At 44.2% G+C, this 22,712-nt stretch overlaps 1 protein-coding gene across 1 annotated transcript in view; it reads right to left on the reverse strand.

Moving 5' to 3' along the window:
* Nucleotides 1-22,712, reverse strand: part of LOC126470580 (popeye domain-containing 2-like) — a 625,481-nt gene that overhangs the window by 141,597 nt on the left and 461,172 nt on the right. Inside the window, exon 4 of the mRNA XM_050098534.1 lies at nucleotides 83-223. Coding sequence (XP_049954491.1) covers nucleotides 83-223 — 141 coding nt within the window. The remainder of the gene's footprint in view (nucleotides 1-82; nucleotides 224-22,712) is intronic.

Below are 22,712 nucleotides of genomic sequence, written 5' to 3' on the forward strand. Positions count from 1 at the left end.
GTACAAGGTTCATGCATTTTCAACCTGTTTTCAGTGCATTTATTTAAAAAATGTTATAAAAGATCATTGTATTTCAACACACCTGCATCAGTTTCTTGACAACATCACGACCCAAAATGTGGTCAAACACTGCTTGTAGGAACTGATCTGTGATGATTGTCAGTTTGAGCTTGTCTCTGTGCCACACAAGCACCTGTGATTCTTCCATAGCTGTTATTGACACCTAAAAATTGTCAGAGACAATATCTCATTAACAACACTATTAAATATCAAGCTATCATTTATTGAGAGAATACATATTTTAGGCATGAAATATATAATTCAGTGGCTATGAAATGTAACACCACTTTAGGTGACCAGCGGAGATATGCAATACCTTGCTTCAAGATGTGTAAACTCAAATGAAAAGTGTGTTCCAGATTTTGCTAACAGGTTACCTGACATTATAAATGACATGAGAGTGTTGAATAATACTGGTTTGTTCTGTAGGGTTTCAGAAAATGGCTGTACGAAAAATACAAGACATGTAGAGAGAAAATATACATATCAGTGGTTTAAGCATCTCTTAAAGTTTCAATCTGCAATGCACACCATGGTGTAGTTGCACTAGTGGGGCAGGCATGTCAGAATATGTAGACAAATCATCCGTTCCATACTGTCACATTAAATTAGCTCATTCCTGCAGATAGACAACTCAATGAACTAAGAAATGAAATGTGTTTGTAACTGTGAATATGGGCTACCATAGGTCATATAATGGAATGACAACAATGAAAATTTGTCCCAGAGTGGGACTCTAACCTGGATTTCCTGCTTATCATGAGTGGTTGCCTTACCATTTGGCTATCCAAGCAAAACCCACAGACAGACACAAACTTCCATATGTCGACAACCATGAGTCTACAACCTGTACTCATTCATCCATTATGTATATTCCCATACAGGGGAAACATTGTGCTTGAAAGTTGCTGGCCTGGTGTTGACAGATAAATACGATATTGCAGTGCCCATTTTATTCTGAATTACAATGTTAAGTTCCTTCAGACATGCATGTATGTCTGAAGGAACAGGCACTGTGGCGATTCCAGCCATTATGAAAGATATGAAATATATTCACAATTGCAAATATGGACTACTGTCAGCAGTATAATGGAATGACCACAACGAAAATTTGTGCTGGACCGGCACTCAGATTGCTTGTGGTAAGCAGGGTTTGAGTCCCAGTCTGATACATTTTTTCAGTGTCATCAATCCACTATACAGCTGATGGTAGTCCATACTCACAACTGTGAATACATTTCATGCCTTTCGTAACAGCTGTAGCTGCTACGGAGCAGGTTCTTTCAGACATGCAAGCATGTCTGAATGAACTTTACATTGTAATTCAGGATAACAAAGGTACTGCAATATCTTCCAAAGCAGGCTGTTGTTGGAAATTCCTCAGCAACTCATGTCAGTGACTTCAATGAACTGCACACACTGCCTCAAATTTTTTTTGTTCTGAAGAATTATCACGGTTTTATAGTGCTGCTACAATAATAATCTCTTATGCAATATAAATTGTAATGATAATGGCACATATATCAAGTTGTTACTCTGTTGATATTTGTCTGTTTTGTGTGCACTATATTTACTTTTTGCCTGTGTTTAACACTGTGGTTATGTCATGACTATCCAGCTAGTGAAAATATGTACTACAAGATTTTACAGAGTTCTCATCTGGATATATGAGATTGTATTATCATCAGACATGATTGGTGGAATAATATGAACCACTTTCTATATAAATACGATCTTGTTTTATTAGTTACATCATGATACTTCTGTTTCTTCTTGGTCGTGGTGAGTTCCAAATTATGTTTATGGATTATGAAACAGACACACAGACACATCATACCTTTCAAGAGCAAAAAGTTATCATGAACACTCTTCTTCACCAAACTGACTATACCATTTCATAAAATTTGCAGTACTGTCAGTGACAATAACACAGTCAAAATTGCTTTATTTATTGTGAGATTAGCACTTCACAAGCTATTGTACAGTGTGTAATAACTGGTAGCTATGATTCTTACTTAATATAAGCTTAATATAAACTGGATGTTCTCACAATCGAGTTAACTGAGCATTTCTGTCATACTCTTGCTCCATTCTAACCCCCTCCCACATACTTACATTAGTCTTAGTCATTCTGACTATAAGAATCAATGACAGATAAGAAATGCTCATAAATGGATCACAGAAATGCTTTATATACTATGTCATTCAAAGTGCGTATACATATACCAGATTCATTCAAAGTAACCACAGTCTGCTATTTGTGAACATTACAGAAGACTGATACAGCCATTTTATCTTATGCTGCTCTAACTTACCATACCAAGATATTTTACCATTTCCACTGTCTATTGATTATCACAGATACTAAAACTTACCCTTAACTCTGTGAATCACTATAAATTGCTCATCTCAGGTTCTTTTTAGGTGCAAATTTGTTAGGCAATGACAAAAAATACTTTGAAGAGATATGAAGACAGCTGTGAACATATGTGCAAACATTAAAAACAATGTAAGGGTTATTTTTTTTTACGAAAGATGGTGAAAACAACTGTTCCTTTTGGTCATTTCACATAGATTGTATTCTGAGATGAACTTTTAGTGCAACCATCACTGCCAGACTTTGGAATTTCTGAGAATTTTTGTTTATTCTTGGGCAGCTCATCTTTAAACAAACATGCCAGTATTTTAATAAAAGCATGCAAGCCATCTGTAATGAATGTATGAATTCAAAACTTTTTTTAATAAATTAAACTAAAACCAAGAGTTAAGAGTCGTGATACTCCAAAAATATGATTACTTGACAAACCACTTGACTATGTGTTCTGAAAGGAGAACAACATGTTTAACAGAGAGGCTGAAGGCACAGAGTATCTACATGTACTTACATACCTACATACATACATACATACATACATACACACATACATATATACATTGTATGCCATCATATGGTGCATAGAGCAAGGTACTTTGTACCACTACTAGTTATTCTCTTTCCTGTTCCACTTGCACATTGAGCAAAGGATAAGCATCTGCATACATATCTCCATATTAGCTCTAATTTCTCTTACTTTGTCTTCATGGTACTTATCAGAAATGTGCATTGGTGGCACCAGAATCATTCTACAGTCAGCCATAAATGATCATTCTCTAAATTTTCTCAATGAAGTTTTATGAACAAAATACTGTCTCAGATAAGATTTAGTTTTTGTTCCATGTCAGGAAGTATAACATAAAAAAACATAAATAACTACCCTCATCATTTGTCAGGAGATTGTCAAAATAAGTGACTACATTACAGTAAATTGGAACTGTTAATATTTACAGAATTAATACACTGTCACAATGAAACTTAGTTATGCACTTTTAATAAATTTATCATACACAAAATACCTAATCCTGACTGTTGTGACCAGGTGCTCTCAAAACTGAAATCTAACAGACACTTTTACTTAAGCTGGTCAAACAGTCCTTGTTAATTTCTTCATCCTTAGAGTAGGAGACATTGCTATGAAAATGTCTTTCAAACTCTGTTCAAACTATGCTTTATCTGAAGCCAAGTTTTTAATGGCTGCTGGAAATTTATTGAAAATGTGTGTTCCTGATTATTGGACCCCTTTTTCGAGCAAGGTAAGTGATTTTATGTCTTTATGTAGATTGTTCTTATTCCTACCATTGATACTGTGTATTGAGCTCTTGGTTGAAAACAGAGGTATATTACTTGTAACAAATATCATACAGAGTTTCTTGAACATGTTTCTACATGGTGTTGTTGAATTTACATGGAAAATGATTCTTATTACACACTTTTGCATGCTAAAAACTTTTGCTTGGCTTGATGAGTTACCACAGAACATGACCCCTTATGACAAAATAGAATGAAAGTACGCAGAGTACTCAAGTTGTTTTTATACTTTTATCTCCTACATCTGACACCATTCTCACTGCAAACAGAAACTTGTTTAGGTGCTTCAGCAGTTGTGTGGTATGCCCTCCCCAACTGAATTTACTGTAGAGTTGTCACCCCAGAAATTTAACACAACCTCTTCCATCTGCATGTCTTCATATGTTATACACATGCTGGAAGGATATCTCTTACAGGTTCTGAAATGCATATAGAGGGTCTTTTCAAAGTTTAAGGACAGTGAATTAGCTTTAAACGATTCATTAACGTCAGGGAAAATTTGTTAATCAGCCATTTCTAAATCTGTACTTGACTTGCTACTTGTTGCAATGTTTGTATCATTTGCAAACAAAACAAACTTGGCATCTAGCAATGTAACAGACGAGAGGGCATTAATGTGCACAAGAAAATCAACGGACCCAAGATGGAACCTTAAGGAACACCACATGTAATTAGTTCCCAATCAGATGAAGACTGACTGCTTACTGCACAGGTATTTCACAACGTGACCCTTTGTTTCCTGTTAGGTAAGACTCAAACCATTTAGCAGCACTGCCAATGACACCATAATATTCCAATTTACTCAAGAGAATGTTGTGATTCACATAATCAAAGACTATCGACAGATCACACAAAACGGCAGCTGCCTCTAATTCGTTATCTAATGAATTAAGTACATTCTCACTGTACATGTAAATAGCTTTCTCTATATCAAAACCCTTAAGAGACCCAGACTGTGACTTGGGCAATATATTGTTTGCAGTCAGATGGTTGAGGAGATGCTTGAACACAACCTTTTCAAATATTTTTGAAAAAAGCCAGCAAAAGTGAAATTGGTTGATAGTTCGATGGTATCTCTTTATCCTCCTCCCTGTAAAGAGGCTTAACTTCAGTATATTGTAATCAGTCTGGAAATGTTCTACTGACAAGAGACTAATTACACAAGTAACTTTAAGACAGAACTGAACTCACAGGAGAACTGAACTCAACTCACATGAGAACTCTTCGATTAACTACACTGATACGTTATTATAACCACTTCAATACTTAGATTTTAATGAATTTACGATGGATGCTACTCCTTCAGGAGTTTTGAGTGTCATTTCCATTTTACTGAAGTTATTCATAAAGACTGACCTCAGATACTCTATTGCACTGTTTACCAAACCTGATAACTCCAAGCTGTCAGTAACAGAAATAAAGTACTTTTTAAGAGGTCTGCAACTCTACATACTCTTGTTACCAAGGTCTCCTTTATTTTTAGAGCTATCATCAGTTCCTCTTCCTTTTTGGCCCCATCTGCCTCTGTCTGCACTATATCCGATACTGTTTTTATTTTGTTGCCTGATGTATTTCTCTTTTTGTCATAATAATGCTGCTTTGATTTTTGGATTACTTGCTTCAATATTTTGCAGTATTCCTTCTAATGCATTACAATGCTAATATCAGAGCCGTTCCTAGACAGTAGATACAGTCTCCTCTTTGTCCTACATCCTATCTTTATTCCTTGTGTAGTCCACGGTTTTTTAGCCTTCTATTTGATTTGAGTTGCCTTTAAGGGAAAACAGTTTTCATAGGAGGAAGTAGCTTTATTAATGAATGCTTTGTATTATCCATTTGAGTCAGGAGTGTTGCAAACATCTATCTATTTCATGTCTTTGAGCAATCTCTTAAAATTCTCAATTTTGACTGGTTTATTATCCTCCTGTGCTACGATTTAATAGACTTTATATCCTGAAAAAATTCAACATTTAACACAAGATGATGCATGTCACGATCAGATAGCCCATTTACAAGGGGCGTTCAGAAAGTAAGCTCCGATCGGTCGCGAAATGGAAACGACTATGAAAATCCGATAAAGCTTTGCACAGATGTGTTGGGTAGTGTCTCTAGTATAACCCCAGTTAGCATCACGTCGCTCTTCTCATTTCTGAGCTCGCAGTGAGTGCGTAAAGATGTCTAGAAAATAGTGTCTGCCGCCAAGTACGAGGGCCTGGTGAGAAATTTCGCCTGAAGCTATGCAGCTAACATTACATAACTGTCGTGCAGTTTCTTCTTCAAGACAATTCTCAGCCGCATTCTGCAGGGGCAATGAAGATGCTCCTGCATCGTTTTCAAATGGAAATGTGAGATTACCCACAATACAGTCCGCAATTGTCTCCCCCTGAGTTTCATCTCTGGTCACATGAACCGCTGTCTTTGAAGACAACATTTTGACACAGACAACGAGGTGTAGGCCAGCGTGGAGAATTGGCGGAAAGCACTGGCGGCTGCCTTCTATGATGAGGCTATTGAAAAGTTGGTACAACGCTATGACAAAAGTCTAAGTCAGAACGGCGACTACGTAGAGAAGTAGCTGAAAGGTGTAGCTAATTGTTACAAGTAAAACATTTCTGATGTTCACTGTGGTTTCAATTTGGCAATCAATCGGAGCTTACTTTCTGAACAGGCCTCGTACTATTGGTTTGTGATACTTTTTTTTCCTCCCTCCAGACAGTCCTATTTCAGTTCATGAAGCATCTCTCTAATATTTTATTGTAGATCAAACCCCAGTAACAAATCTGGAAGCCGCTGTACAGTGTTAGATGGTGAGTATTATTGATTACCCTTCCATCCCAATGTCCCACTCCGATCGAGTAAAAAAATGGGTCTATATACTTCCATATATACCCAAATCCAGCGTTATATATCTAGGACAAATAGGTTGTCCTTGCAAGAGATTTTTCCCCGTTACATGTGCGAATGTACAACAGTTTCACAAACGAGGAATACGCCGACATCCAGTTCACCTATACGATCCTAGCAGCATCCACATGATGGTTTCGCTTCACGGATCAGGCACATAAACATAGACAGATGTGCCTCGCATGATTGGTGGACAACGACTCTGTAGTGCTAAGCTGTCGAATTGAAGGTACTGTCCACTGGTACATATCACTTAACGAAAAAACGGGTCTGTGCATGTCAATGTCGGGGTAGCAGCTGACAATTACCTTAGACAGGGTGAGTGATAAATGAGGAAAAATACGTCGAGGGCCACATGCTGCTATGCGTAACACGTGATGCACGGTTGTTAATTTCGTTCTCCTCGATGTACTGTGTACGTAAAACAAAAACACCTGTAAACCATTGAATGAGATACCGACGAGCCTCACGATCACGACATGTCATTCACCCATAGATACAACACATGACACACCAATGAGTTGATGTGTATCTGCAGCATTTGAAAGATACGAGAAAGAACATATCTACTGTTATTCGAGTAGGCCTAGTCCATAGAAACCATTACCATCCCTTTCGCATGCAGAAGGTACAGGCATTATTGCCTGAGACTACCAGAGGAGGCTGGACTTCTGCAACTTCATCCTACGGCTTCAAACCCACGACCATCGTAATGTATGTGAAATTGTATCAAAACTTGTGAATCACACGTTGCGGGCGATAACGGAGTGTACAGTCCCATGTTAGGGAAAGTGTGTCCTGTAAGCGGAAAGAATGGTCAATGGCGGAAGTAAAACCGCGGCGTGCATGACGTGTTTACAATACCCCTGCGCTGCTCACTCTGCCCGATAATCGCCGCGTCGCAGTGTTACTACAGTACCATGGCAAGTTTCACAAACGAGGAATAAGCCGACATCCACCTCACCTACGAGCTTGCAGAGACAAAAGCTGACGTTGCAAGGCAACTGTATCACGAGAGGTTTCCTAGCCGGCGCCTTCCACCCGCAAAAACGTTTTACTCTGTGGACAGGCGTTTGAGGGAGTATGGTGCATGTGTAGCACCTCCAGGATTTAGTGGTCGTGGCCGACCGTCGACGTACAGTGCGGATGACGAAGAAAAAGTGTTACAAACTGTTGCGGAGGACCGAACAACTGCGGTCGGAATGTCACAATCTACAGTTATGCGAGTACTCCATAGAAACCATTACCACCCCTTTCGCATGCAGAAGGTACAGGCATTATTGCCTGAAGACTACCAGAGGAGGCTTGACTTCTGAAACTTTATCCTACGGCGTCAGACCCACGACCAGCAGTTTTCACGAACAATACTGTTCACCGACGAAGCCTATTTAATGAAGGAGGGTATGGTGAATTCGCATAATTGGCACGAGTGGGCGGAAGAAAAACCCCACAGTACAGTGATACGAGGGTACCAACAACGATGCGGTGTCAAAATCTGGTGTGGTATTATTGATCACCATCTCATAGGGCCACATGTGCTACCACAAAGGCTTACAGGAGAGCAGTATCTGCGTTTCCTGGATCTACATTACCGGAATTGGAAGACGTTAGTTTGGACTCTCGTATGGACCTGTGGTATATACATGATGGTGCCCCCGCTCACTTCAGCGGCACAGTGCGACGCCACCTGGACAATGCCTTCCACTCGAAATGGATCGGTCGTGGAGGCTCTGTAACATGGCCACCAAGATCGCCAGACCTGAATCCACTGGATTTCTTTTTGTGGGGCCATCTGAAATCTGTGATTTATGAAGGAGAGATTGTTGATGTCAACACTCTTCAACGCAGAATACAATATGCCTGTGATATTACGCAGAGAGATACAGACATGTTGGATCGTGTTCAGCAATCCTTCCTGCGAAGAGTTCAACTTTGACACACACATCGTGGCCGTCACTTCAAACAGTACTTATAAACCGCCACTGCAGCTTCTGGTCATGTGTTTCTATGTTAGTTTCGATTTGTACAGCTGTATTGTATTCGTTTGTATTAACTGCCACATACCTGTGTAGTTGTATTCTGTATTCTACATCTATGTACTCGTTTCTTAAAAGTAAGTCTGGGACACAAAAACCAGATTATAAAACATGCATGTACAGTAGTGCAGCCCTTCCTCACGTTCCTTTCCCTATGCCAGCTAGCCACGATACATAATACCGGCTGGCGTAACCGGTACGAGATGGATGTGGGCGCTGTCATTACTCGCAGTGTCACGCAGACCGTCGGCTGACGCCGCATCCCTCGCCTTCTCGTGATCGGCTAGACTACCTACAACACTTGCATGTTGTGCCCTGTTGCCGATCTGTCCCCTTCGTCAATGTCGGCGCACAGTAACACCCAAAAGTCCACTTCATATTTCCAGATTTTTACCATTCAGTTGCATTGTCATTTATTGACACACGAACATCCGGAAAACGAATTTATGTTTGTAGCTCAGTGTGTGACAATTTGCACGACAAATTTTTCCTCATTTATGACTCATCCTGTATAGGTATGAAAGGATGTCGCTACATTTTTTTTTTTTTTTTTGGTTAGGGTTTAAGGGCGCTCAACTACTGAGGTCATTAGCGCCCGGTCACAATTGTTAGAGCACATGGAATCTAATAAAACTCAAGGGGAGGGGGGGACACCAGAAAGTCCTTACAAAGAGGCAGATAAAACAAGGAAAAGAGTTAGATGTCTTTGGACAAGCCAGTCAAAGTTATAAAACGAACAACACGAGCAGCTGCTCGAGCGTCATCAGCTAAAATATCCGGTAAAGTAGATGGCAGGGACAGGACAACACGAGATTGACTAAAGCGGGGACATGACAATAAAACATGGCGCACTGTTAATGCTTGACCACAAGGGCACTGCGGGGCTAGGTCACCGGAGAGCAGGTAGCGGTGGCTAAACCGGCAATGCCCAATCCGCAACCTGGTCAGAAGGACCTCTTCTCGCCGAGATGGTCGGGAGGAGATTGTCCAAGCAGTTGGCAGCAGTTTTACTGCCCGGAGCTTGTTTCCTTGGAGGGATGACCAAGCATCCCACCACAACGAAACAAGCCTCTTACAAACATCCCCACGAACGTCAGATGACGGGACACAATGGGAGGCTGGCCGAGGCAGGAGGACTGCAGCCTTGACTGCAGCATCAGCAGCCTCATTCCCAGGCACTCCTACATGTCCGGGAACCCACAAAAAGCTGACAGGAGAGCCATCATCAGCAAAAAAATGGAGGGACTGCTGGATCCGTTGCACCAAGGGATGGACCGGATAGGGAGCTCCAAGGCTCTGAAGAGCACTGAGTGAATCAGAGTAGAGAACATACGATGAATGGCAGTGGCGGCGGGCATACTGAACGGCCTGATGAAGAGCAAAAAGCTCGACCGTAAAGCTGGAACATTGGTCGAGGAGCCGGTATTTAAAGGTGACGGCCCCGACGACAAAGGCACAGCCGACACCATCATCAGTTTTGGAGCCATTGGTGTAAATAAAGATGTGACTAGCAAGTCGCGCACAAAGTTCGACAAACCGTGAGCAATACACTGCAGCCAGAGTACCCTCCTTCGGGAGCGAGCTGAGGTCGAGAGAAATATGAACCGGAGCCTGGAGCCAAGGTGGTGTCGGGCTCTCACCCTCTCTGAAGGTGGTAGGGAGGGCAAAATCCAATTGTCGAAGCAGGCGACGGAAGCGGACTCCAGGGGGCAGCAGGGCAGACACATACAACCCATACTGACGGTCGAGAGAATCGGCAAAGAAGGACTGATAAGAGGGGTGGTCGGGCATTGACAAAAGCCGGCAGGCATACCGACACAGCAGTACGTCGTGCCGGTAGGTCAATGGTAATTCGGCAGCTTCAGCATAAAGACTCTCGACGGGACTAGTGTAGAAGGCTCCGGTCACAAGACGTAACCCCCGATGGTGGATGGAGTTGAGACGGCATGAGAGGGATGGCCGCGCAGACGAGTAGACGAAGCTCCCATAATCCAGCTTCGATCGGACTATGGACCGATACAAGTGAAGCAGGACAGTGCGATGCGCTCCCCAAGATGAACCACTAAGTACTCTGAGGACATTAAGGGAACGTGTACAACGGGCCGCCAAATAAGAGATGTGCAGGGACCAACAAAGTTTCCTGTCCAGTGTGAGCCCTAGAAACTTAGTTGTTTCCACGAATGGGAGAACAACAGGACCGAGATGTAAGGATGGCGGAAGGAACGCTTTATATCGCCAAAAGTTGATACAAATCGTTTTATCTTCAGAGAACCGGAAGCCATTTGCCACACTCCATGAGTATAGACTGTCTAGACAACGCTGAAGGCAGCACTCCAGGAGGCATGTTCTCTGGGCGCTGCAGTAGATTGCGAAGTCATCGACAAAGAGAGAGCCTGAGACATTAGGTGGAATGCAATCCATAATTGGATTGATCGCGATAGCAAAAAGGGCAACGCTCAAGACGGAGCCCTGAGGCACTCCGTTCTCCTAGAGAAAGACGTCGGACAATACGGAACCCACAAGTACCCTAAACTGTCGATCGGTTAAAAAGGAATCAATAAAAAGGGGCAGGCGACCGCGTAGACCCCACCTGTGCAGAGTGCGGAGGATACCTCCTCTCCAACAGGTATCATAAGCCTTCTCCAAATCGAAGAACACGGCGACCGTTTGGCGCTTTCGCAAAAAGTTGTTCATGATGAATGTCGACAAGGTCACAAGGTGGTCAACAGCGGAGCGGCGGCGACGAAAGCCGCATTGAACATTGGTAAGTAGCCGTCGAGATTCAAGAATCCTAACTAACTGAGCGTTAATCACGCGCTTCATCACCTTATAGACACAGCTTGTAAGAGAAATGGGGTGGTAACTAGAAGGAAGGTGTCTATCCTTCCCGGGTTTGGGTATAGGAACAACGACGGCGTCACACCAACGCATGGGGACCTGACCTTCCGTCCAGACGCGATTGTAGGTACGAAGAAGGAAGCTTTTGCCTGCTGGAGAAAGGTGTACCAGCATCTGAACGTGAATGGCATCTGGCCCCGGAGCAGAGGACCGGGACAGTGCAAGCGCACGTTCGAGTTCCCGCATAGTAAAGGGGATATTACAAGTTTCCAGATTCACCATGTGGGAGGAAGGTCGCCGAGCCTCTTCTGCCTCTTTCCTGGGAAGGAAGGCAGGGTGGTAATGGGCGGAGCTTGAAACCTCCGCGAAAAAGTGGCCGAAGGCGTTGGAGACAGCCACAGGATCAACAAGGACCTCATTACCTGAGGTCAGGCCAAGTACCGAGGAGTGGGCCTTAATGCCAGACAGCCGGCGCAGGCCACCCCAAACGACAGAAGAGGGAGTAAAACTGTTAAAGGAGCTGGTGAAAGAGGCCCAACAAGCTTTTTTGCTGTCTTTGATGACTCTACGGCATTGCGCTCGGAGTCGTTTGTATCCAATAGAATTCGCCAACGTAGGATGGCGGCGAAAGGTGCGTAAAGCACGTCGTCGAGAATGGATAGCGTCTCTACAAGCCTCATTCCACCAGGGGACGGAAACGCGACGTGAAGAAGAGGTAGTACGAGGAATGGAACGTTCGGCAGCATTGATGATAACAGCTGTGAGGTATTCGACCTGACTGTCACAACTGGGAAAATCGTGGTCCGGAAAGGTCGCCAGGGAGGAGTAAAGTCCCCAGTCAGCTTTCGGTATGTTCCAGCTCGAAGGACGTGGGGATGGGGTGTGGTGCAGGAGACGAACGACACAGGGGAAGTGGTCGCTCGAATAGGTGTCAGAAAGGACATACCACTCGAACCAACGAGCAAGAGTGGTAGAACAGATCGAGAGGTCCAAGTGGGAGTAGGTATGAGTGGAGTCTGAGAGGAAAGTCGGGGCGCCAGTATTGAGGCAGACGAGATTGAGATGGTAGAAGACATCTGCCAAGAGGGAGCCTCTCTGACAGGATGCAGGAGAGCCCCAAAGGGGATGATGGGCATTGAAGTCGCCAAACAATAAAAACGGCGGAGGAAGCTGAACAATCAGGTGCATAATGTCAGCCCGACTAACTGCGGATGACGATGGAGTGTAGACGGTACAAACTGAAAATGTAAAGGCAGAAAGAGTAATACGGACAGCTATTGCTTGGAGTGGGGTGGTCAATGGGATGAGATGGTAATAGACATCGTCCCGAATGAGCAGCATGACCCCACCATGAGCTGGAATACCGTCCACAGGGGTGAGGTCATACCGCTCCGAGGTATAGTGGGTAAAAGCAATACGATCAGTAGGGAGCAACTTGGTTTCCTGGAGACCAAGGACGAGCAGACAGTGCAGGCGGAGGAGCAGCTGTAATTCCTCCCGATTAGATCGAATACCTCTTATGTTCCAATGTAACAAAGCCATCGCTAGTCAGAAAAAAGGGGGGAACGAGACGGGGGAAGAGCTGGTCATCTCGATGGCCGTGGAGGGCCAGGTTTCGAGGGAACAACGCTACAACCGGCGGGAGGCGGATCCTGTTCCATCGAGTCATCGCCAGCTGCGGTCGCTGTCCCGGGTTGCGTAGGAGGGGCAGCATGATTTGCCGACGATAGGCCAGCTGAGCGCCTGGCAGCAGAGCGTCCCGGCGAAACTGAGGACGGCCGGGAGCAGCGACTCACGGATGGAGCGTCAGACAAATCGCGCCGGGGTGGAGAGGGGGATAAAGACTTCCTCTTGGAGGCCTTCTTGGAAGTCCGAGGAGGCACAGGGATGGTGGGCGGGACCCGAAGAAGGTTCTCACACGTGGGGTCCATTTTGGAACGCCGGACCTCGGAAGCCGGAGTCCGGAACGTTTCCCCGATGGACACCTGAGAAGAGGATCGCTTCTCAGGCGGCGGGGGGGGGGGGGGAGGAGGAGGAAGGGTGGCCCCTGGGGCAGGGGCTGCGAGGGAGGAGGATTTGGAAGGGAGGGATTTGGGAGGCGGAGGCATAGACCCCAGATGGGCTGAGGAGGTGGAGGGGGGACAGGACAGGGGTGAGGATACTGTGGAAGGAGTGGACATGACCGAGGCAAACGAAGTTGTTAACGGCATGGGATGGAGGTAGTCATACTTCATCCTGGCCTCAGAATAAGAGAGACGATCCAAAGTTTTGAGTTCTTGAATCTTCTTCTCCTTCTGATGCGCGGGACAGTCTAAAGATCTAGGCGAGTGGATGCCAGGACAATTAACGCACCGAGGTGGTGGGGTGCATGTATGTTCCTCACGAAGAGGACGTCCACAATCGCCACAAAGGGGCTCAGCCTCACACCGTGACGACATGGGCCCAAAGCGCAAACACCGAAAGCAGCGCATAGGAGGCGCGATGTAAGGTCGCACGTCGCACCGGTAGCATATTACCTTTACCTTCTCTGGGAGAACGTCCCCCTCGAAGGCGAGGATAAAGGCCCCAGTGTCGATGTGACGCTCTTTGGGGCCGCGCTGGACTCGCCGGACGAAATGCACGCCTCGGTGCTCCAGGTTGGCCCTGAGCTCCTCATCAGATTGCAGCAGGAGGTCCCGATGAAAAATAACCCCCTGCATCCTATTCAGTGCCAGATGCGGGACAATGGACACTGGGATGTCCCCTAGTCGGTCACACGCCTGGAGTGCCGCCGACTGTGTGGCGGAGGTGGTCTTTATAAGAACGGACCCCGAACGCATTTTACTGAGAGCCTCGATTTCCCCGAAGATGTCCTCGATGTGCTGAACAAAGAAATGGGCTTGGAGGTGGCGAACGTCCCCCCATCGGTCCGAGAACAGACTAAATAGCGGGGGAAGTACTTCGCCCCAAGCCGGCGGGCCTGTCCTTCCTCCCAGGGAGTGGCCAAGTGGGAAAGGGCAGGAGAACCAGAACCAGAGACAGTACGTGATGCCCCAAGGAGACGGGCATCTACTCCTTGGCCGACGTGGGGAGGGTGCAGCTCAGGTATCGGCAGTACGATCCCTGTGTTGTCAGGGGGCTACAACCTAGAGGGTACATGATGACCCCACCACAACGGGCTGGCTACCATGCTGGATTTCGGGTGCCATGGAAAGTCCATCATGATCGTAGGTGCAGATGGGGGCGCACTATGGGCATAACTTGTACAACCCATCAGGCGTTTAGGCCCAATTTGAGGAATAGTGGGTATGGTTACAACGCCGTTACAATGCTGAGTGCCAAGGTCTTAGTGCACTGAGGACCAGTGATACACCACGTAAGGTGTCCTTCCTCAAAAGGCTCATACTTCTGTAGAATTTTGAAAAATGGAAGTCAAACCCCAAGGGGGACCATCACTTGGAAGGCCGAAACGGTTGAAACTCCTTTTAGTCGCCTCTTACGACAGGCAGGAATACCTCGGGCCTATTCTAACCCCGGACCCGCAGGGGGATGTCGCTACACTTTCAGCTACCTAGTTTCGCCTACTTATCAAGGTTATGCAATTACACTTCCCCTCCCCCCATCCGAAAAATATGCAGGTGAATCATTGTAAATGGGAAATGTCTTAGGATTTTTGGTAGATTAGCGAATAAGACTAGCAAATATTCTCATACAAAATGTTCATTAATTTCTGTATGTAGATATATGTCCAGAAAACAACCCTTTCTTTATGTTTGTTGGGTGTCTTTTTAATAATGTCTAGCTTAATTTTTAGCTTGTGACTTTAACCATTAGGTCTGATCCTTCATGAAGTTCGTCTAGGTGAGAACATTTGGGGATCTTAATTTTACGGAACACTGGACAGTGTTCTCCACAATACCATCAAATATATTCCCACAAACAATGTTGTTCTGCAAGTGTTAAAGAAAAGAACCAATGTGTTGAACATTCCCTATTAAGGAAATCACTGCCCTAAATACAGTTAATGTGTTACACGCGTAAAAAGAAAACTGGAAATGGGGGACATCGACGTCAAGAAACAAGTTTGGAGGATATGGCGAAGACAACCGCCATGAAGGATGAACATAAACTGCAAGTGGAAAATGAAGTAGCGACGGTATTGCAGATGTGCCAACAATGTTTACTTATGGCTTGAAATACAGCGTGTGGAGAAATTTGGGTACGACTGGGGAATACAAAGTACTATTTCTATTTCCAGTAAATCGGTCAAGTGTTGGAATGCAGGCTGAAATCACAGAATCGAGAATGTTTGCTACATTAAAAGCTACACGATTTTTTTTAATATGAATCTCGATTCCCATCTGGACTGGCTTAAAACATGGTTATATTATATCTAAATCTGCCGAATTGAATGTTGTGGACCTAGCAGCAGAACAGCCATTTGCGAAGTGTAAGACCGATGGAGTACCTACATTTAATGGACACTCGTTTGCAAAAGTTGTAAACTATACGTCCTATGCAGAAATTCCGCAAGAATGTATAGAAGAAGAGCTGCTGGTGCACACGCCGGAAGATGTGGAGCGCTGTAACAAGTGTCATGGAGAAAATAAGAAAAAAATGGTTCAAATGGCTCTGAGCACTATGGGACTCAACTGCTGTGGTCATAAATCCCCTAGAACTTAGAACTACTTAAACCTAACTAACCTAAGGACAGCACACAACACCCAGCCATCACGAGGTAGAGAAAATCCCTGACCCCGCCGGGAATCGAACCCGGGAACCCGGGCGTGGGAAGCGAGAACGCTACCGCACGACCACGAGATGCGGGCAGGAGAAAATAAGAGGTAAAATCAAAATTCCCAAATGCTCTCATCTACAAGAACTGCAAGATGGTACAGATCTAGTGGTTAAAGCCATAAGGGAGGGAGTTTAGCGGAGAAAAAAATGGATATGTATTAGAATTTGAAAACATGCCTTCCTTGACCATGTCGAACTACTGACTGGAGAAAAAATATCTAATTCAGAGGTGGATTTCAGTTATAAGTTAAAAATTAAGGTAGATGTTATTAAAACTACACTCAACATACATAAAGAAATAATTGTTTTCTCTGTGTAAATGTACAAGCAGTGATTAATAAAGATGCTGTACGAGAATATTTGCTTGTCTTATTCACTAATCCGTCAAAACTCCGAAGGTATTTCACATTTACAATGATTACTTGCATGTATTTTGGATGTGGGGAGTGTGCAGTTGGATGACCTTGAAAAGTAGCTCAAACTAGGTAGCTGAAAGCGTAGCGACCCCCTTTTCACACCTATATGAGGCCGTTGTCAGCTGCTACCCCGACAGACCCATTTGTAGTTAAATGGTATGCACCAGTGGACAGTAACGTCGATTCGACAGCTCAGCTCTACAGAGTCCCTGTTCACCAGTCATGTGAGCTCACATCTGTTCGTATTTATGTGCCCAATCCGCGAAGCAAAAGTATCATGTGGATGCTTCTAGGATGGTATAGGTTGGCATACTCCATTCGAATATGTAACAGGGAAAAAAATCTCTAGTAAAGACGACCTATTTTTCCCACGAGGCTGGATGAGGGTATATATGGAAGTATATAGACAACTGAAGACATGCGCGAAAAAATGGGCTAACCCTCAAATGTAAAAGCTTAGAGGTAAGTGTTGCCATCTGTTACTGGGTACGAAAACTATCATAATTGACATTGGTCTCACCCCTTAAGTGATATTTAAGGTGAGACAAATCTCAATTTTGATAGTTCACGTACTCAACAACAGATGGCAACACTTATCTCTAAGTTTTTACATTTGAGAGTTAGCCCGTTTTTCTGTGTATGTCTTCAATTACTTTTTTATTCCATCAGGGCATGAGATTAGGATGGAACAGTAATCGATAGTAATGGTGCGATGTACCCTACTTCACGCACTGTACAGCGGCTTGTGACGTGTTTGTTTTATACGTAGAATATTCGCAGATGATAAATTGTGTGTGCGGAGGTGCGAAGGACTGTTGATGGGGGTTGGTAGTTAACCTGAACGTACCAAAATCTGCCGCACATTAATAGGACTAGTAATCCAATACGCTGTCATCGAAAGTGTTAACTGCGGTAAAATACCTAGCAGTAAACATCTGGAGCGAGCTGAAGAAGAATGCATTTGTCGGGTCCAGATTTATTGGCTGGAATCTCGAAGAAAACAACCAAACCTCTAAGAACTGACAAGTCGGTGAGCTAAGGCAGACGAATACGTCAGCCTCAAATTCATTTGCATGGAGTTTTAAGTGGAAATGTAATTCACCAACTAAGATGTGACAGTGTAGGAGGGGAGTCACCGTAAATCCTGTCGGTATGTCACCTAGAGACTGTGGCACAACAACTCAGATCGCGGTGTAAGAGGTACTAAGATGAGTGCTGTTGCTCGACGAAACGTTGATATTGATTTGGTCTGGCTTGTACTTGTCGGTTAATTAGCTCTCGATATACGATAGTTGGATAAGCTTGTGATTAATTTATTTGATTCTAAATAAATAACTATCGCTACACATATACACGGCTCTCAATGGAACACAGTGTTGTGGTCGGTCTACTACATAATAGCACCTGGGGGTAAAAATGAGCAATGTTATGATTGAGTCTCGAATCTGCCTGTATTCTTGCAATGTCTCTGAATTATGCCTGGAAGTTTGAGGCCGTTGCTCTACTGTAACTGATTCAATGGATAGTGTATTGGAAGCTCTCTCATACTGTTATATTATTATGGAGGTATAATTCATTTGAAAAAAAAAGTAATGTATTTCTCATAAAACATTATTCTGTCAACGAAGACTCTGACACCGTTACATTGTCATATTTCTAGCATAGTAATCATATGAATACAATAAAGGAGATTAAGACACGTAGAAGGGGATGTTTATAGACAATCACTCGATATCCATGAACTGTAGGTGTTATGCGCCTGAATTTCTTTGCACGGTCCTAGTATACTATTCATGGTCGTGAATTTCTTCCTGTACGTTAGTGTGCTATTTTTTCCATTGTGATAGCTCCCCACTAAGTCAATGATGGGTGGAGGACTAGAGAGCCTTCTAACTACTGGAACAGCGCTGTCAGAAAGCGATGGGATTTCTAGACAATTAGCAGGAGTCTGTGACTTGGTAGGGGACATATCCTGCTTGTCAAAATCATGTGGATTGAAGTGCTATATATCGAAGACTGGAAGATTTTCGAGAGTAGGGGAGGTAAGAGATACTTTGATGGAAGGGGAGTTGAGAGGCAGCTCTATACTGCTTCTCCCAAGTGTTGTGGGTAAAGATTTTACAACCTCTCACACACGTCTCGCGAGGTGACTGCAGTGAGAAAATTAGGGACTAATATGAAAGTTTTTACCGAGAGGCAATCAGCAGCGGATGTTTCGTATTTTATTTTCTCCATAAATAAGAAAGGACATTCTTCTGTGAATTTCGTTTGCCTATAAATGAGTGGACTGACATCTTATTAGGTAGAGTAAATTTACATCTACACTTATATGCATACTTCACAAGCCACAATACGGTGCACGGCAGAGGGTGCCCTGTACCACTACTAGTCATTTCCTTTCTTATTCCACTCGCAGACAGGGCGAGTGAAAAAAACGACTGTCTGTATACCCCCGTATCAGCCCTAATTTCTTGTATCTTCTCTTTGTGGTCATTATGCGAAATGTATGTTGACTGCAGAAGAATCCTTCTGCTGTCAGTTTCAAATACCGGTTCTCTAAATATTCTCAATAACGTTTCTCAAAAAGAACATCCCATTCACTCCAGGGTTTCCGATTTGAATTCTTAAAGCATCCAGTCAATAATTTGGCAGAAACTAATAGGAATGCTTCTAGAGGACTGTATTCTGACGGAAACCCAGGTTTGCAGGTTAATACAAGTTTGGGATGGGTTGGTCAGCAGACAGGTATTTTGCTGTTATTCACTGGGTCCCCCTTTCCAGCATATCTCGAAAACAGGTTTCAGAATGTTTCGGTTTACAAGTGTGTGAGGATGAAAAGCATATTGTTCAACATTCCGGTATTTAACTCTGCGACGTTTAAGCGCCCAGTCTCCACACAAAGGTGAAGAACCATAACAAAATTTTGGCAAGTATTTACTAATGGGATAACAAATGCACATCCCATAACAAATGATGAAATAATGATATGTCCTTCCCACCGGCAGCTCGGAATAAACTGAGCGTTTCTCGCCAGTTTCCATGCTGGGAGCGGTGGAGGTATGGGGAGGGGGTGGGAAGGGGAGGCAGGACAACCCATGTCATTCTAATTTCAAACTCCATCTTGCTGCAGTATTTTGAACTAGTCTCTCACCCATTTACAGGCAGGGGAAAACTCTGGTCAGCAGGCTCAGACACATGAGATGTCGTCCTCCCACAGAACGCAGGTGAAACAGCAACCAGTTCATCTTCTTTCAGAAATGTCTTCGCCAGTAGTCACCAGTCCTTGCCGGAAAACCAGTTGTCAGCTACATCAACGCTGGTTCATAATCCCCTGGGGATGGGTATTTTTCACAAGGTCCACATTCTAGGAATGTCTTTGATGCAGATGTTACAAGCTGACAGGCCACATCAAAGTGAGACCTATACAATGGCCACAAGATATGACAACAAAGGCAGGTCACTGTCGGTCTGCGGACGAAGAACAAAGGCCCTTGCAAGCTGGAATATGGCTGATGTATACTCCTACAAGATGCTGACAAAGGCTAGCCACTTCCAGTCTGCAAACAAAGAAACAAAGGTCTGGACAAACTGGCAGATGACTGACGCACACGGCTACAGGAAGGCAACAAAGATGACATTGCCACATTTACATCAGGGTGACATGGGAGAGGGGTGAGGGAGTGTCTACCATCTTGTATAAATTAAAAATGAGCCAGTAGCCCCTTTACTACTCTACTCTCGGTTGATAGGACACATTCTGAGACATTAAGGGATCACAAATATATTATTGGAAGGGCGTGGGGGGTGGGGGATAAAAACAGGAAAGGGAGATCAGGAGATGAATATGTTAAGCAGATTCATAAGGATGTAGATTGCAGTAGCTGTTCGGAGATGATGGGCCTTGCACAGGATAGAACAGCATGGAGAGCTGCATCAAAACAGTCTTTGGATTGAAGACGATGACAGCAAAATTGTGATATTCTAAATGTAGAATGGGGACTTTCTCGACTGTTATGAGAAGCTCAGTGACCTCTGGCACATGTGATTTCCCCCCGATTTACGAGGAGAACCTAGTCCTAAATTTTTAATTATCACATCGAAAAAATAAAACTGATACTGTAAGCTTAATTGCTGGTGTTAGTCTTCCTTTATAAATTCTCCATCATTGCAACACATTTTCCCCAATGCCAGATGACTTGGTGGAGACTGTCGTTGTAGACGTCTGTATTTTGGTTGTGCAAGAAATGTTCCAACCCGAAAACACATTTTCGTCATTCTGGAAATGCTTACCATGCAATGGTTTCTTCATTTGAGGCAGCGAGGGCCACGTCAACAGAATACCGGGGAGAGAGGAAGGCACAATTTGGTAGCCGAAAGATGCAGATGTGACTGTCCTGTGCAGCATTAGCTGAGGCATTGTCATGGAGCAAAAACAGCCCCTCAAACCGCTTCCTTGCGACACTTCCTCTTGACAGTCTCCCGTAACGTAGCCTACAGCTACATTTACATCTGCTCTCTGCGAAACACTGTGAAGTGCATGGCAGAGGGTACGTCTCACTGTACCAGTTATTTGGACTTTTTCCCGTCCCATTCACGTATGGAGCGCGGGAATAATGACTGTTTAAATGCCTCTGCGCGTGCTGTAATTAATCTAATCTTATCCTCACGATCCGTATGAGAGCGATACATTGGGAGTTGTGTATTCCCATAGTCATAACGTTCATCATAATACTAAAAATTTGAAAACAAAATTTTACCCTAACGTAAATAAAACGCCCGATGTCGGCTTATATACGGAGGTGCAAGTAAATAAACGTGAAAATTGCACGGATTTTGCCACTTAACTGACTTTGCGTCCCCTGTTATACTAGGGTGGCAAAGAAGAACACTGCAGCTGCTGTGCAACTCACAAGAACCACGTGAAATGTCACAGCACAACAGACGCACATCCGCATGGGGCGTCTAGCATTCGCTAAATACGCAACAGCTTCTGCGGCATACTCCTGTGACGGTTTGCCCCTTACGAGCGTAACCCTTTAGCATCACACCATAGCAGTTCCAAAAAAAACATTCAGCGTCGCCTTGCGAGAGGTTACTTGTGTGCTCGCCTTTACTGTAGTGGTGAATACACATGTTTTCACTGCTTTCCTTTCTCTCGGGGTCATACAGATACATCGAGTACTAGTCCATTTTGATTTGGGGGCTAATCGAATCATCTGGACCGGCCTGACATAGCCGCAACGCTTCCTCTGTCGTCTCGATTCGGCAGGCTTTTTAAATAGGTGTGACCAGTTGTGAAACCAAGTGGGCGGCGACCTCTGTCATGATCAAAATGTCGTGCAATATGTTGAAAACTAATCGCGACTGATTTTAACATTTCCCACTGTCGAGTCGATTGTTATACGCTGGTCTTCGAACGCCAGTGCCTCTACTTATCTTGCGATTCCTGGTTCTTCACAGAGACACGACGTGCCACTTTGTTCTTCGCCATTCTAACTTATTTCACCACATTGGGAGCATATGTGCCACCTAACCAGTGTTTTATATGATGGTGCATTGTTGCAGTTCACTTTCACTAACTCAGCATGGGCTGTTGCTGCAGCTGAATCCAAAAACAATTCTGATGTCAAATTTTCGCTTTGGATTAATATAAGAAATGAGATTACTTGCTGTGACAATATGAGCTCTTGCCATTTATACAATGTAGCCACGGACTCACCAACGAATTGCTATGGGCGACCGATCACACAGAGATGATCACCTTTTTTGTTAAGAATATATCCTTTTTAATCCTTCGTTAGTAAGTTCAGGACACGAGCGAGGATTATGGGTCAATAGGTCATGGCAAGCAATGGGCCGTTCCCAGCTGACAACTGTTGCTTCTTGAACCTCCCCCCCCCCCCTCAGTGTAGCTTACCAGCTGCTGTTTACATACGAGGTTCCGGATGGGAGACGGGGCACGAATTGTTTGAGCTCACGAGATGATTACGTGGTGTT

This window comes from Schistocerca serialis, chromosome 3 (assembly GCF_023864345.2).
Source record: "Schistocerca serialis cubense isolate TAMUIC-IGC-003099 chromosome 3, iqSchSeri2.2, whole genome shotgun sequence".
Lineage (NCBI taxonomy): Eukaryota > Metazoa > Arthropoda > Insecta > Orthoptera > Acrididae > Schistocerca > Schistocerca serialis.